Source organism: Pecten maximus, chromosome 9, assembly GCF_902652985.1.
Source record: "Pecten maximus chromosome 9, xPecMax1.1, whole genome shotgun sequence".
Classification (NCBI taxonomy): Eukaryota; Metazoa; Mollusca; class Bivalvia; order Pectinida; family Pectinidae; genus Pecten; species Pecten maximus.
In genome coordinates, this window is record NC_047023.1 from 7436768 (window position 1) to 7454908 (window position 18141).

General features: G+C 36.8%; 1 protein-coding gene across 1 annotated transcript in view; it reads left to right on the top strand.

The window, feature by feature from the left end:
• Positions 1–713: 713 nt before the first annotated feature.
• Positions 714–18141, top strand: part of LOC117334301 (gonadotropin-releasing hormone II receptor-like) — a 100379-nt gene continuing 82951 nt past the window's right edge. Inside the window, exon 1 of the mRNA XM_033893828.1 lies at positions 714–1302. Coding sequence (XP_033749719.1) covers positions 763–1302 — 540 coding nt within the window. The 5' untranslated portion in view covers positions 714–762. The remainder of the gene's footprint in view (positions 1303–18141) is intronic.

The following is an 18141-nucleotide window of genomic DNA, read 5'->3' on the forward strand; positions in this document are numbered from 1 at the left end:
GTTAGAGTTAGAAGAACAATCATCCATACAATAGATTAATATCGTGGTTTTTAGAACCGTTATGGTATTTTGCCAAATTCATACATGTATGAATAACAACAATTTAATAATATTACGGTGGCGGACATACGACTATACTAAGATAGCAGAGAAACGAGAATGTCTGTCGATGTGATACAGAAAGTCGTGAGAGGCGAACACCGCGGAATGATCAGCATCGATCAGGCGCCTAGCTGCTGCGAGACTTACACTGCACGCTGGTAGTGATAACGGGCCTTCTCAGAAACACATAGAAACCATTCACAGCAGGAGTATTAACAACATTCGTCCTGCGTATGTTGACAGGTCGAAGACTTGTTTCTTTTTTTTAAATTTCATTTTAGAACTGTTTGAGCTGACAGTTTCATTAGTGGTTCAGACAGGATAAAATGTAAATGACTATAAGCCAAGCCTCTCGACTTATCACGGAGGGATAGAAATTGACCGGAATCATATTACTCTTGTTTTATCCCATCACCAGCTTCAGTGATGCCGCTTATCGGATGGCATAGGACTCTCGGAACTTTTTGATTTTTGTATTTACATCAAATTATCAAGTGAAATGTAAAGCAGTTTTTTAATTTGATATAATTGAAAAATTTAGATGTGAAATGGTGTGATACTTTTTCGGGATTTTCATGCTGTCTTGCAATGGCTTATCAAGATAGTATCTTTTCAACGTTCCGTAACAAAAGTTCAGATAACTTTCAGGAGATTCCGGATATGACGTTGCAGATCACCACTCCTATATCTTGTGTACCCTATGGGACGGAAAACGTTACGGAGTTTACGAAAAACATGACCGGATGTAAGGTTGTCCCGGTGGAGGGACTTCCGGAGGACATGACGTTTAATGATAACAGTGTGGTAGCTGTGGCCGCCTACACCTGTCTGTTCGTGGTAGCCGCATGTGGTAACCTTACAGTATTTATCACGTTATTTAGAAACAGACATGTCAAATCCCGTGTCAACCTGTTCATTTTACACCTGTCAATAGCTGATCTTATCGTAACTTTTATTATGCTACCAATGGAGATCTCTTGGCATATCACCGTAGCCTGGACGGCCGGAGACTTGACTTGTAGGATCCTCATGTTTTTCCGTGCTTTTGGACTTTACCTTTCCTCTTTCATACTCGTGACTATTAGTCTGGACCGTTATTTTGCTATTTTGCATCCATTGAGTTTAAATGATGCCGATAAACGGGGGAAAATAATGTTGACATTAGCCTGGAGTTTTAGCCTTGTTGCCAGCATTCCACAGGTAAGGACCGAGCATCCACTCATACCCGTACATACTGCAACCTGCCACCGACATGTTTTTCACTCTTCCTATAACAGCTGTAGATATTGATTAATTCTTAAGTAGAATGAATTCATCCTATAAATTGTGAAACTTCTTAATGTTTTTGTGAAAAAAAACTTGGTGTTTGAATTTCGATTCTTGCCAATATTGTCAAATCGAATTAAAGGTATACATTATTCGTCGATTTATGTTCAAGGTTAACATGATGCGAAACATATGTTTATAAATGCAAACTATTCATGTAAGTGGTGGCAATTAGCATAAAAAGATAAATAGATATTGTAGAGGCTTTCAAAGATAACAGTAATTGTAGCTAGTACCTATATTCCTTTGTTTATATCCCTGATGATTAATGACCTAGTTTGACGAGGAGGCATCTGAAGATATATAATCCTACAATTACCATAGAATGTAAAACTTTCAATAATTCTACTCATGTGTTCACCGCAGCCGGGTCTACTACACGGCCTTGAGACGTCGGGATATCAAGTCAAAGAAAAAGTTAACGAACCATTACAAAAGCAATTTGTTATTTTGAAACCTAAGTACATGCGATTCGTATGAGATAAGCAATCCCCTTTTTATCATATATTCTTCCAAAGTAATAATCAAGATGAATTCGGGTAAAACGGAAATTTTCTGTCGGCGTTGAATGAATTATCTTTGGTATTGGCGTCAATAAAACGTCCAGTCTATAAATAATACGTACATGTACTTAGCACATTATTAGTATTTTCCAAGTCTTCGGAATAGAATGATGATTTATTTGTTTATGTGTTGATCATTAAATGACATCTCTGTAGCCGCTGCGTTGTGAACAGCATTCAGACTGGTGCGTTAAGAAAAGCCTATTAACTGGTGTTTATTGTTGCCACCTGCGGTTGGTCATTGGAGAAATAGAGGATATCTAACAGTGTCTTCAGTAATACCAAATATATTTCACGAGTGGGGCTAATATTTTGATATTTTTCACGAATGCGCAGCACGAGTGAAAAATATCAAAACATTAGCCACACGAGTGAAATATATTTGGTATTACTGAAGACACTGTTAGATATTCTGTTTTTTTACATTTTTTATCAACGAAAACCCTACCCCGTATGCTAACTAGGACTACAGCGATAATTTGTAAACAAAAACAGTAGTTTCCCCTGTCCAGGTGCTGACATATATGTCAGGCTTTCTGATTGGTATTTTCTAATCTTGAATTTGATTGGTCAAATCAGCAAAAGTGATATTTTTCACTAGTGAAAAATATGATATTCTTCACTAGTGAAAAATATCACTTTTATAGAATGAATAATTTTTGATATTTCACTAGTAAAAATGTAATAAAGAACGTTTTTTTTACAAGGGTTCCGGAAGCCCAAGTGAGCCAATGGCTCCGCCAATCTGTATATGATGTGCGTGCAATATCAGTCGTTAGTGTTTAATAAATGTATGTCGAATTAATTTTTTTATGAATTGATGTTTTGGTCAAGTTATACGACGTGTGATAAGGATAGGTTAAAGAAAGGTGTGCTCAACGGGTGATTTAAAGTACAGTGTTCAAAACATTGATTATGCATATTCTAATTAACACTGCGTGGTTAAAACGAGTTGGTTACATGTTGTAAGATTGAGCATGTTGAATTCTTAATTCTAAAATTAACACTATAGAGTTTTGGTTTAGATAATTACATTATGATATAGCCGATCAGCAAGTGAAATCAGTATGGACAGGTTTTTGATAAGAACACCGACTTGTTATATAATACATATTATTACATATTGCGTTTGATTTTCCTTAACTATGCGCATAAGATATATTTTGAACTGTTGCATGGCTAAAATGACTTTTGCACTTTCTGTGTGAATATTGAACACCTGTGACGTTTCGCAATTCGGTCATGTGCGAACTATTGAACACCTATGATGTTTCTGAATTCGGTCATGTGCGAACTATTGAACACCTGTGACGTTTCGAAATTCAGTCCTACCCGTTCACGCGTCTAAGGCACTCAGATGTCAACACTGCCAGAGGACAGTCATGGTGACTTCAAAAAACAAAACAAAGAAAACAAAACAAATAAGAAAGAAAGACAAGCAACCCCCCCCCCCCCCCCCCCCCAAAATTAATTAAAATAAATAAAAAATAAAAAAATCGATAAATAAGAAATACTCCACCTCTGCCTGCTACAGAAAACTAAATTAGACGTATGTTTTATTGAAATTCCTAGATCAATAACTGTTGTCTGCTTTTCTGTCGGGGGTGTTAGTTTGAAAATTATAACACTCTTAACAGACTTAACTCCCCTTTCACAAAAATTGGGTGGAGCTTAAACGAACGTTTTCCCTGCCAGTCATTATCGATTCTTTGCCTAAGTCAAAGACATTGGTGAAATTAGAGTATACTTCTTGGCAGTTTATTGGAAGTTGTGGAATGAAAATTGGTTTAAAAATGACAACGGTCGGTAGTGGTCGAAGAGAGGAGTTGTTTCCAGATGTATTTAAATATATCTTTACAAACATATATTTACATTTGTCTGGCTTTGTCACTATATAGTCTGTTTGAGAGCTCTGGCATTGATGTATGTTTGAATGCGATCCATCACGCGCTACACTTATCAGCGTATTAACACAACACAAACCGGAACTACATTATTCAGGATAAACAAATAAACGACTAATTATTTTGTGTACATTATTTGCTATAAAAAATATGCCATTTGCGCATTACGTTGACAATAAATTTTACCACGTTTGCTATGCATGTGGAAAACCATGTATTATTTTCCAATAATACACGCTCGTGCCAATAATACACGCTCGTGAGTCACGGCTGTTACAATTTTATATATCTAATATTCACATATTTCATATAAGGTTACTCTAGCCGAGTGGGCTAATGGGTTAGTCTATCAATTAATTTTTTATCACGACGCGAGTTCGAATCCTACGGAGGCCCACTTTTTTTTCTTTTTTTTTTTTTCTTTTTTTTTCTTTTTTTATCCCTTTTTTTTAAATTTTCAAAATCAATGCCATATGATAGATGCTCTTGATCGTAGTACTGTAGTGCCTGTAAAGAAATGTATATTTAATCAACAAATAATGCAATACTCAAGAAATAAATGTTTCCAGCTTTCCCCAGGGTTTCTTTGCTGTTTTTCTATTAGAATGAGGTCGATCTCAGAACTAAACAGTACATGGTAGAATAGAAATAATCAACTTTGACTCGTGTATTGTTGCAGGATATACAACGAGGACGAGGATATTTTGCAATTAAATTGATAACGAAGGCCGCACGCCTGAGTTATTAATTACAATTGCAAAATATCCGAGTCCGAGTTGTATATCCTGCAACAATACACGAATCTTCGTTAATTATTTCTTAAATGATTAACAAAATTGAGTGTTATTTTTTTTTAATTTTCCATGTACTATTTTGTTTGCCAAAAAGTTCGCGACCATGTTCCGGCTGTTCCAACGACTGAAAAAAATCTTCTGACTGTCGGTAAGGCGGGTATTATGAATTTTAAATATGAATTATAGCATTTGAAAAATAAAAAAAAGTAAAAGGAATGTAAATATAAGCGTTGAACTGTTTTTGTATGGTATCTATGATCTATTTGAATGCCAGAGCTTTGCAAGCAAGCAAATAATAACGCACATTATGTTGTTTACTTGCTAAGCTCTGGCATTTAAATAGATCATAAATACCATACAAAAACAGTTCAACGCTTAAATATACAATATATAGAGAGATAAAAACTAAAGACCTAGTTAGTTTATCCTGATGGTACAAAGTACCTTCTTTCACAATAAGACTAGACATCCTGCAATGTTTCAATTAATCTACTAATGACAAAGGAATCTAATTAAGATTAGACTTGTAAAGTCCGTTCATCTACGATACACTGCAATACAAGATCTAACAACACTCGCTGCCAGTGAAATCAAACAAAAACAATGGGGAATTTTACAAATTACAAGCACACCGATTTCTCTGCCTTTAAAACAGTATATTCTAGTACAGATGCGTCAAGCCCTTCATTAACACTTAACATGAACAAATATCAATATATAAATAACTATTAAGATAAGTATATGTTTGCTTACAAAGTACATATGCCAGACTGATAACCTTACAATATAAGATAGGTACTGTTTGTATAAAATAACAACTTTTCCGAGAACTTGTGGCTATATATTTGAAAATATCACATTCCCATTATGAAAGTGACGAACCTCCTGATTTTGTCTGTTAACAGAAAAGGGTTATAATGTATTCTATCACAGATATGAACCTTTGATGTAGGTGGTTTTTTATTTATTGTTTTAACCTGAACCGTATCGTCCTAATCTAATCCCGATATGGTAACTATGTCAACGGATCAACGATAAATTTCTACTTCAAGTATGGTAAATATGACCACAGATCAACCCTTACTTTCTAATCCCGGTATGGTAATTCATCGACCACGGATCAACCCTTACTTTCTAATACCGGTATGGTAACTATGACGACGGATCAACCCTTACTTTCTACTTCCGGTATGATAACTATGACGACGGATTAACCCTTACTTTCTACTTCCGGTATGATAACTCTGACGACGGATCAACCCTTACTTCCTACTCCGGATTCAAATCAAAATTTAAAAAATTACTGATAGGCGGTACAAATCATAACAAATCAATATTAGCTCTAATGAGCTATTAAAACCTACCTAGACAATGTATCAAAATCAGAGTTTTCTACGGGTTGGGGATAGCCCAACAAGCGAAGTCTGATCTGGCTGTCTCCACTTACATTAGTTTATGTATAAAATGAAATAGGTTATAGAACCTTAAACATTGTAAAAACAGATAATCGCAGGAAATAATTGTTGGAAATATATTTCTATTAGAGCAACCTCTTTAAAAGTAGCACTTTACATGAAAAAACAACTACAATAAAACAAAAACAAAAAACAAAACAAAAACATACATACATTTAACTGTCTGTTGTGTTGTTTATGTCTATATGTTTTGTCTGTATGTGCTGTATTTGTATTGTGGCCCATAGCAGCTGTTTGACAGTGATTTGAATTGTGTGAGTGAAGTTGTTATTCTAAAGTGGTCTGGTAGGGCATTCCAGATGTTAGGTGCTTCTGACCGAAAATAATACTTGCCATATTGTGTTGTCCTAACATGTGGTATATCTGCAGGGTTGTGATATCTTAATGTTCATGTTTTTTTCTGTTATATCAATTAAGTCATGTAGGTATGTTGGTGTTTGTTAGGGGTTATGAAGACTTCTATGGCAAGATTTCTGAGTCTCCTAATTCTGAGTGATGGTAATTTTGAACGGGCTGATAAATTTTAGCAAGTACCATCTTATGTGTCGCATATGAATCTGAGTGTCCTTTCCTGGGTTTGTCCGTTATTGTGTTTGTTGGTTGCTCCGTAGAAGGGCAATGTGAGTGGACAGAAATTGACGTTTGAAAAGATAAAATAGTGATATATAGTGCGTTTGTCTAGTCTGTTTAGTTATTTACCAATACGTTTTAGTGTGTTAAGTTGTATTGATGCCTTTTTGCAGATATTAGATGAATGTGTGTGAAAATTTAATTTGAAATCTAATGTGACCTCTAAAAGTTTAACTTCTGGTTCGCATTCTATAGTGTTATTTCCTATCTGAAAATAGATGTTTTGTTGTTGTGTTTTGTTTCCTACTGCCATCGCTTGGAATTCTCAGGATTTGCCTTCATGTGGTTATCTGTGATCTAGTGAATAAGTGAATTGCTGTCTGTTTGTAGTGCTGTTTGTACTATGTCCAACAATTGTGGCTTACTTATAGTATTATCGTCTGCGTAGTGGTATAATTTGCAGTGTCGAATGACGTGGAAGATGTCATTTATGAAGATGTTAAAGAGGGATAGGGCCTAAAATAGAACCTTGTGGGACTCATTTGTATATGTTTACTTGAGAAAGTTCATAGTTTAACGATATGTTGTCTAGTATTTTAGATAGTTGGATAAGAGATCTGTGACCGAATTTGAGAGCTCATATTTTATTAGTTTTTGCCTTTGATAGATCCATAAGTATGCAACCTACACACTTATTCTGGTCAAGTGCCAGTTTCAAGTCCTCGATGACTCGCAGTAATGGCGTCTGACATCCATATCTAGCTCTGAAAGCAGACAGGTACGGATGAAATACACCATCAAAGAACACACCGAGTTGGGAATGTATGGTTCTCTCAAAGACCCTAGGAAAGTGCTGGGAGTATACTTACCGGTCTGTGGTTTCTCTTGTCAAGTGTACTGCTCTCTCTTTTTTATGTATGGGCCTGACTTGTGCTATTTTCAGTTTATCTGGGAATGTTGATGTGGTTAGAGAGAGATTTACATGTGTAGTGACTGGTTAGATGATGTAGAGTTGAGCTAGCCTTCATGGTTTTGGTGATATGTTATCATGGCCTGTAGCTTCTTCATGTTGTTTTTGTTTGTTTGTTTGTTTATGAAGTTTTCGTCTACAGGTTAAAATGTGAGTTGTGTGATATGTTTCCTGCTTTCAGTTATAGCGTGTAGACAGGGGCGCGCGTGTGCCATCTATCGGTCGGCTGTCAGACCCTATGTCTTTTGCTATATTTACAAAAAAAAATACATATGTTAGTTGCCTTAGTCTGGCCATTAACTATGTTCTTCCATGACTTTGTCTGCTTGATTCTGACAGCCTTTATTGGTGATTAAGGGTTTGATGGTATTCCAAAAGTTTTGGTTGTTTTGTCCTCTAGTGTATCTGTGAAGTAGTGTTTGATTGATTGCTTTCTAAGTTTTGTGACCTTATTCCTTTGTGCCCTGTGCTGTTCCCACTTTTGTTTTATGCGATTTGTTATGTATTTGTTGTGTAGCATTTTTTTGTGATATATTTCTTTTCTAAGTTTCTTGTTCATGAATGGAGCTTGGTTTAGTCTGTGTTTCCTCGTTTTATTCATTGGTGTATGTTTGTTAACTATGTCATAACGTATACTGTTGAAATGGCTGTACGCTGTGTTAACATATGTATGTATGTCTGTTTCAACAAAGGTGGCTTTTTGTATGTCTAAGTGGAAATCTTCTGAAGTAAAGTGTTTGAAATTGCGGTACGTTCTCATGGGCTGGTTTGGCTTCTTAATTGAAAAGTCACAATGTTATATACATCACTGAAACCCGAATTAAAACTACAGATTCAAATAAACTTTGTTTCAGTAACGTTACCGTGACTTGCGTTGATACGATAAAGTACTAGGAAACACACGTAATCATTTCGATTTTTTAGGCTTGATCTAATTGCATGCCATAAGCGGCACATACAAGTACTGTGGCTGTGTAAAATACGTAATTTAAATAATCACTTTGAATATTCTCAACTGAATTTTATATGCCTAAAGCAATTAACGGGTGCAATTTTCGCACAGTTGACACGATGTTGATCCGCCCTCAGAATTCTATCGGAACTGTTGACGGAACAGAGGGAACGACAAAGGGAACAGTCACGATTCTAGTAATACTGTACTAAGTTATACGTAGAGGATAGTCAGTTGTACCTACAACATAGGTAGTTGTTCGTACAAGATATTAAGTTGTACGTACCAGATATTAAGGTGTACGCACCAGATATTAAGTTGTTTGTACAAGATAGTCAGTTGTACGTACAAGATACTCAGTTGTGCGTACAAGATAGTAAGTTGTGCGTACAAGATAGTGAGTTGTACGTACAAGATAGTGAGTTGTACGTACAATATATTAAGTTGTACGTACAAGATAGTCAGTTGTGCGTACAAGATATTAAGTTGTACGTAAAATATAGTTAGTTGTTCGAACAAGATATTAAGTTGTACGTACAAGATACTAAAATATACGTACAAGATATTAAATTGTACGTAAAATATACTAAGATGTGCGTACAAGATTGCTAGTTGTATATACGAGAAAGCAAGTTTTACGTACAAGATAAATACAATTTTGCCATGACCCTAATATACCGCCGTACGGAACAGAAATTTCATCTTGTTTTAATCATACACATCTGGTTAAAGCTGTGATAGTCAATATTTAACGACATATACCGGTGTTGTAAAAGCCAACAGATTGTGTGTCTATTTAAAACAGTGGTTTCCTTCCGTCGTTTGATTAGGGAACATGAAACTGTCCAAAATGGATCTGCTGTCCAATTGTTTCACGTCGAGTATTCCTCTTTCTTTCCCATCTTCTCTGTTCTTTCTTCCTCTGCTATGTTTTCCTCTTTCTTATGTTAATAGCAAGATAGAAGTATTTGAAAGTGATCGATTAAAGCCGGCAGACGTTGCTGACAACACAAGATACAGTCATTGGTAGAGTGTTTTGTATGACAGTGCAGACGAACCTCGAGGGAAAGTTTCTTTTTTATTTACATCCAGCAACCATCCATCTCGCAAAGTCCACCAACCTAACATAAATTCCGTATTAAATAGCAACGAGGAATATCACACTCTCCCGGCTCCACATATAAATAAAACGAGGTCTGTCAATATCTGTCTAAAACTTGACAATATAATGACAGCTGTTGAGAAATAAATCTGTCGTTGTTTCGATACAGGAGTATTCCTTGTGAGTTGCAAAATTATTCTGTTATTTCCCCACCTGTTGGCATTTAACATGGATTTAGCTGGCTTTTTTCATGATGAAAAAAACAAAACTGATCACTTGTCTGTATTTTTTTGGAAACTAGAACATTTTGTTATTTTATAATTTGCCGTGTAGTGAAAAATGGTTTCAATGGAAACAGAGAAAGGGAAAAAATCCGAACAAAAATAAAAAGATAAATATATACATCAAGCTAGATAAGACTGTTGGAATGTACACTGTAACTTCCTTCTGGTTTCATCAATGTCGACAGAATCCATAGATACTCAGCAGATACGCCATATTGGATAACTTAAACCATCATGTTGGGGGAAAACAGATTCAATAAATCTGGTTGATAATGCAACGCTTTACGTTAAAGAGTTGACTATCAAATCATCAATATCATTCTCTGAGTCTTCCATATCATTTAAAATGAAAATGAATTGGCAGAAAGAATGGCCAGAACGAATAAACAGTTACAATGTACTTTGCTTTTTAAAAGAGAGTATTCGGTATTCCGACTTTTTAACGAAACTGTCTTATCAAATGTATCGGGCGGGTAAGCGTCGTATCAGGTATATCGGACGGGTAAGCGTCATATCAGGTTTATCGGACGGGTAAGCGTCATATCAGGTTTATCGGACGGGTAAGCGTCATATCAGGTTATCAGACGGGTAAGCGTCATATCAGGTTATCGGACGGGTAAGTGTCATATCAGGTTATCGGACGGGTAAGCGTCATCCTATGTGTATCGGTCAGCGTCATACAAGTGTATCGGACGGGTGAGCGTCATGTCAGGTGGATTGGACACTAAGCGCCCTATCAGGTTATCGGACGGGTAAGCGTGATATCAGATTATCAACATTGCCGCGTTTTCTCGATGATTTGCCAGCACGCAACATATCCGTTATTGATTTGGATGGACGTGCTCAAGGAAAGATCGAATAATCTGAGGAATGGAGTAGTATAAATTATAATTTGATGATGGTAACGGAAGTTAGACATTGCATTGTTCATGACAAAACTGACCTCCATGTCCGTGATATTCGATATAAACAGATGAAGTTGACACCGATTGACACAAACCAGCAAAACAGATCACAAATCTCCGACAAAATGGTTCAGTCACTGTACATAGTCGTGGTTATTTGAATGAAACCGTCGTCACGTCTAAATGGTGGCTAAAGCAACGGGCTTGCCTTCCTCTTGTACATTAGCAGAGAGCAGGCAGTACAGGCTGGTGTCACTCGGTACGAATATTGTCGCCAACACAACAAAACAGCACTTTCTAATTATTCCACTTACCTTTTTTTGCGAACTTATATCCCAAACACGAAAATATAAGATTTCATTTTGGAGCATTTGTCTCTTGTAAGCAAACTGACTGGCCTAATAATATTTAATTTTCTAAAACAATATAATTTTCAAATACATTGAACTAGTCGTTCAAAAAAAAAAAAAAAAAAAAAAATTCTGTAATTACACATTATATTATGTCACGTAGTTATTCGGCTAACAGAATTGAGTAAATATGTTTGGAAATTTTTGAAATTGAAGGAGTTTTACAAAGTCTCCATTGCCTGCTCTAATAAGCTCTAGTTGGCTAAGAGAGTACATTTTTCCCATCGATCTGCAAATTTATATTGGAAGATTGTCAAACTCAACAATTATGTTGTCGACCAGAAATTCAATCAATTGAACTAAGGCTGGCTAATGTTTATTCCCGAAAGTATTCAAACCAAACAACGCATCGGCCTTGAGGATGTTCAAAAGCACAATCTATGAATATGTATGACCTACACACAATCTATCTAACATGTTTAATATGATTTTAACTATTTCTTATTACACTGCAGAATCATTGGGCTTATTCTGAACTCAGTGTTATTTACATGCTATGAAGATTTCAGGGGCGACAGGTTATGCCACGTCACTCTTTTCATACATTTGCATATTCATAAGATTAATGCACACGAAACACGTAATCTTTTTACATTTATTTGCATATTCATGCCATTAGTGCACACGAAACACGCCACCTTTTTACATATATTTGCATATTCATGTGATAAAAGCATACGAAACATGTTTTGTTTTTAAATACGTACCACTGACATTGGACGAGGTATATATATGCAGTCGATGATTGTTCCGTCAAATTTGTTTCCGGGGGTTAACATCCTCGTAACATTACGAGAACCAGGTATAGAAACTAGTGAGGCTGGTAAAGTAGGTTTAACAATGATTAGGATATATCAATTCTAGTCTCTGAATGGTCACTAATTACATGTCCTTGACTTTGGTAGTGTGTTGAATATGCATTTAGGACATTTAAGGGTACGTTCAATGAATAAAGTTGTAGGCAAAATGAAACCTACAACCTATTTTAACTTCAAGTGGCTAAACTCAGTCTGAACAAAGTGATTGGTTATCACATCTGTATTATCTATCCATGTAAAAATAGTGGTGACAAGGCCCTTCACATTTAAGTTATAAAGGTATAAGTATATAAACAGCGCTGGATAAAAGCTAAAAAAAGCACACAATTAGACCGTTAAACTAAAATGTTAAAAACATCTGTAATAGGAACATTTACAGTCAGGTTAAGATTCGATGAAAGGCCGGGTTGTACGTTTCCACACCAACAAGCCTCTCTAAAATAACCTTTTTATAACTGTTCTCAGTCTTAAAGTTAAAATTTCCACAGCATTATTATCGGATATCAAATCATGTCTTCCTATGGCTTTGGAATCAGATGAAACTTGCCTGGAAAGGACGACGTTTTAATGTTATTATTCAAATTACAGAACCCTGACGGTGGAATTTACAATAATTTATGAACAGTTCCATTTAAATACGTTAAAAGCATTTAGCGGAAAGCGAGAAGGAGATGTTTGTACTGCAAAAGTGTTTGCTATAGTTTTAGAAAATATGAATTAAGAGAGCAATTCGGAAGGGAAGACACTATTTTCTCCACTATGACGTATTTATGTATTCACAACACGTTCCCCGCTTAAAATTCCAAATACATTTGACATCTTTGTAATATCGCATGGTAGTGATGACATGCAAAATAACGTTAGTTGAATTATTCGTCGAGATAATCCTCAAGATTAGCATAGCCTAATGTTAAACATTTAATGGCGTAAAAGAATAAGTAAGAAATATTGTCCATCTGTATTTTTATTTATATAGCCAGTTTTCGAGCTATAACGAGAAATGGCGTCAGTGTGACTCAGGGACGTGAAGTTACAAACTATGGATTTGACATAAAGCTACCTTTACAATGTACGTCAGAATCACGCGCGTGTTACATGCCATGGCTATCATTGATAATTCGTGGATTTTACGCGAGTCTTCCGTCTGTATTGTGACGTTGTACTTCATCCGACATTCCATCCAAATCTATAAAGCTATCAATAATTAACACCGGCCTGGCTTATTGATATTTTAGCCTGTACAAGGTTTGCCAATAATACAATCTTTTTCAATCGAAAGACTATTCCAATGTACAATGTTCGTACGAATTCATATAGCACCAAGATATCAAGATAGATATCAGTATAGATATCAATATATACATCACGATAGATAAATATCAAAACATATATAACTTATATGTATACATATATATCAATAGACAGACAGACAAGACAGACAAGACAGGACAAGACAGGCAGAGAGAGAGAGAGAGAGAGAGAGAGAGAGAGAGAGAGAGAGAGAGAGAGAGAGAGAGAGAGAGAGAGAGAGAGAGAGACAGACAGACAGACAGACAGACAGAGACAGACAGACAGACAGATAGACAGACAAGTAAGTGCCCCTCCCCCTCCTCCTCCTCCTCCTGAGTCTTAAACGTCCAGATTTATCAATCACTTTTTTCACCTGTACATTTGCTAGGGTCTCCATCTCAATGCAAATCTATATTTCTGTTCATTTTTTTGTTGGAATTCTCCGTTCCTTATGTGATAGTGGATATTCGGCGTTGCTATGTCGTGTTCGTTGTAGTGTGCATGTATCTACATTATTTATGTGGATATCAGTTGTGACATCATCACAGTAAACTTAACAACATGACATGTGTTCAGAGAGCGGTGTTATACACGAAACCTGTCATACAAACTTGTAAACTTATAAATTACCATTTTGAAAAGAAAATGAGAATGATCAAAATATCAAATAGCATATCGATTACAATCCGCGGATATCGCCTTTGTACGAATGGTAATGATCCAGATGCACGCGCATCAACAATTCACAGATTATTTCCGTCGAGTATATGTTGTGCATATAAAAAATGTACATTCAAGGTTATAATTGAAGTCTGAGACAAAAAGATACACAATGTTGGAACTGTAGGATGTTCCTTTACATACTCTACATAAATATCTTACATGTAAAGTTCCAGTTATAATACCGCAGGGTTCAATTGCGTGAAGAGTATCCATTACAAATAGTCTAACACGAAAGTTGATAACAGGTGTCATTTTATGTTACTCATTCCTCATGTTTCAAAAACAGTCTCAGAACTAACATACATAAGGCATGTCAATATTTGCTGCCAATTAAAGCATTCTGAAGAGTATATTACTTTTTTGACATCGTATACATCATTTCGACAAGAAAGCTAAGTAATATACGAGCGGAAAGGATATGGAACGACCATTGACGGTTGCTATATATAATGAAATGGTCGTTAGCATTTTGTTTGATGTCGCTGGTTTTCCGTGTGTGTTGCTGGGCTGTTAAGCCGCCTTTTCATTAACAATTCATGAAAAGAGTACATGAACTCATTTGTAGTGACATTGTTTTCAGCTTTTTTTTTAATAAATCATAAAACATAAGCGACAGATTATTAGAAAACATGGTTACATCTTAAGCTCGGATCACGAGATGAATTGACAAGGATTGTCAGTGCTTTGTGTACTAGTTTTACCCTGCTGATGTTACAAGTCATTGTCAATCTAATTTGACAGGATGAGGATGGAAATCTACTGTGTCCAAATAATAACATTTCCATGTGACGGTGCTATAGAATTTGAATGACTCCACCACTAGATAACATGCCCAGAGCTGATGAGCGGCGTCAATCCCTAACACACAACACAATCACCTATTTTTGGTGTATATTGCGTGTTGCTTGCTGAGCGTTATGCAGTGACAGACGGACGTACCGTTGATTTTAATGGCGTGTCACAATTAGAGACTAGTTCCCCGTATATCATAAAGGCTGGTCGACGACCTCATTGGACGAGTCGTCAACGTTTATATTTGATTAAACCGTCGTTTGATTAGAAGATCTACATATATTTTTTTTTACTTTAAAGTGTTATTAAAAGACGATTGAAGCTTCGAGCGGGTGATTAAATGACAATGCTGATAGGAGACTAAGCCAGACCTCACCTATTTACATGTCTAATGACGACACAATCATCAACTTATCGTGTGTACTTTAATTAACTAAGGTTGACGTTCTCCGGAGACTGAAATCTTAATCTATCTTTCCTCAAAGAACTCTAGTTGAAAGCTTTTTTAAAGGGTCATACACCACCTAAAGCAATATCAACGTATGTCGCGCGAGAGACAGCCACAACATGTTGGTAGTAAACACGGAAGTAAAGGGGTTCAAACTGTTGCAAGGGCAGTTCGTTTAAAGTTACTTCTTCTATACGAAAACATGTTTTTGTTCTTATATTTGATATAGCTGGATACGCGAGGTATGACATAAATTTCCACATAGATGATATAGTGGGACACTTCAGGTGTTATATAGTGGAACACGGCAGGTGTTATATAGTGGGACACAACAGGTGTTATATAGTGGGACACAACAGGTGTTTTATAGTGGGACACAGCATGTGTTATATAGTTGGACACAATATGTGTTATATAGTGGGACACTTGAGGTGTTATATAGTTGGACATATCAGGTGTTATATAGTGGGACACAACAAGTGTTATATAGTGGGGCATATCAGCTGTTATATAGTGGGACACGGCAAGTGTTATATAGTGGGACACAGCAGGTGTTATATAGTGGGACACAACAGGTGATATATAGTGGGACACAACAGGTGGTATATAGTGGACACAACAGGTGTTATATAGTGGGACACAGCAGGTGTTATATAGTGGGACACAACAGGTGGTATATAGTGGGACACAACAGGTGTTACATAGTGGGACACAACAGGTGGTATATAGTGGGACACAACAGGTGTTATATAGTGGGACACGGGAGGTGTTATATAGTGGGACACCTCAGGTGTTATATAGTGGGACACGGGAGGTGTTATATAGTGGGACACAGCAGGTGTTATATAGTGGGACACAGTAGGTGTTATATAGTGGGACACAACATGTGTTATATAGTGGGACACAACAGGTGTTATATAGTGGGACACAACAGGTGTTATATAGTGGGACACAGCAGGTGTTATATAGTGGGACACTGGAGGTGTTATATAAAGGGACACAACATGTGTTATATAGTGGGACACAGCAGGTGTTATATAGTGGGACACAACAGGTGGTATATAGTGGGACACAACAGGTGGTATATAGTGGACACAACAGGTGTTATATAGTGGGACACAGCAGGTGTTATATAGTGGGACACAACAGGTGGTATATAGTGGGACACAACAGGTGTTACATAGTGGGACACAACATGTGTTATATAGTGGGACACAACAGGTGTTATATAGTGGGACACAACAGGTGTTATATAGTGGGACACCTCAGGTGTTATATAGTGGGACACGGGAGGTGTTATATAGTGGGACACAGCAGGTGTTATATAGTGGGACACGGGAGGTGTTATATAGTGGGACACAACATGTGTTATATAGTGGGACACAACAGGTGTTATATAGTGGGACACAACAGGTGTTATATAGTGGGACACAGCAGGTGTTATATAGTGGGACACAACAGGTGTTATATAAAGGGACACAACAGGTGTTATATAGTGGGACACAAGAGGTGTTATATAGTGGGACACAACAGGTGTTATATAGTGGGGCACAACATGTGTTATGTAGTTGGACACAACAGGTGTTATATAGTGGGACACAACAGGTGTTATATAGTGGACACAACAGGTGTTATATAGTGGGACACAACAGGTATTATATAGTTGGACACCTCAGGTGTTATATAGTGGGACACAACAGGTGTTATATAGTGGGACACAGCAGGTGTTATATAGTGGGACACAACAGGTGTTATATAGTGGGGCACAACATGTGTTATATAGTTGGACACAACAGGTGTTATATAGTGGGACACAACAGGTGTTATATAGTGGGACACAACAGGTGTTATATAGTGGGGCACAACAGGTGTTATATAGTGGGACACAACAGGTGTTATATAGTGGGACACAACAGGTGTTATATAGTGGGGCACAACATGTGTTATATAGTTGGACACAACAGGTGTTATATAGTGGGACACAACAAGTGTTATATAGTGGGACACAACAGGTTTTATATAGTGGGACACAACAAGTTTTATAGAGTGGGACACAATAGGTGTTATATAGTGGGACACAACAGGTGTTATATAGTGGGACACAACAGGTGTTATATAGTGGGACACGGGAGGTGACATATAGTGGGACACTGGAGGTGCTATATAGTGGGACACTGCAGGTGTTATATAGTGAGACACAACAGGTGTTATATAGTGAGACACAACAGGTGTTATATAGTGAGACACAACAGGTGTTATATAGTGGGACACATCAGGTGTTATATAGTGGAACACCGGAGGTGTTATATAGTGGGACACAACAGGTGTTATATAGTGGAACACTGGAGGTGTTATATAGTGGGACACGACATGTGTTATATAGTTGGACACAACATGTGCTATATAGTGGGAAACCGCAGGTGTTATAAAGTGGGACACAACAGGTGTTATATAGTGGGACACAACATGTGTTATATAGTGGGACACAACATGTGTTATATAGTGGGACACTGCAGGTGTTATATAGTGAGACACAACAGGTGGTATATAGTTAGACACAACAGGTGTTATATAGTGGGACACAACAGGTGTTATATAGTGGGACATACCAGGTGTTATATAGTGGGACACAACATGTGTTATATAGTGGGACACAACATGTGTTATATAGTGGGACACAACATGTGTTACATAGTGGGACACTGCAGGTGTT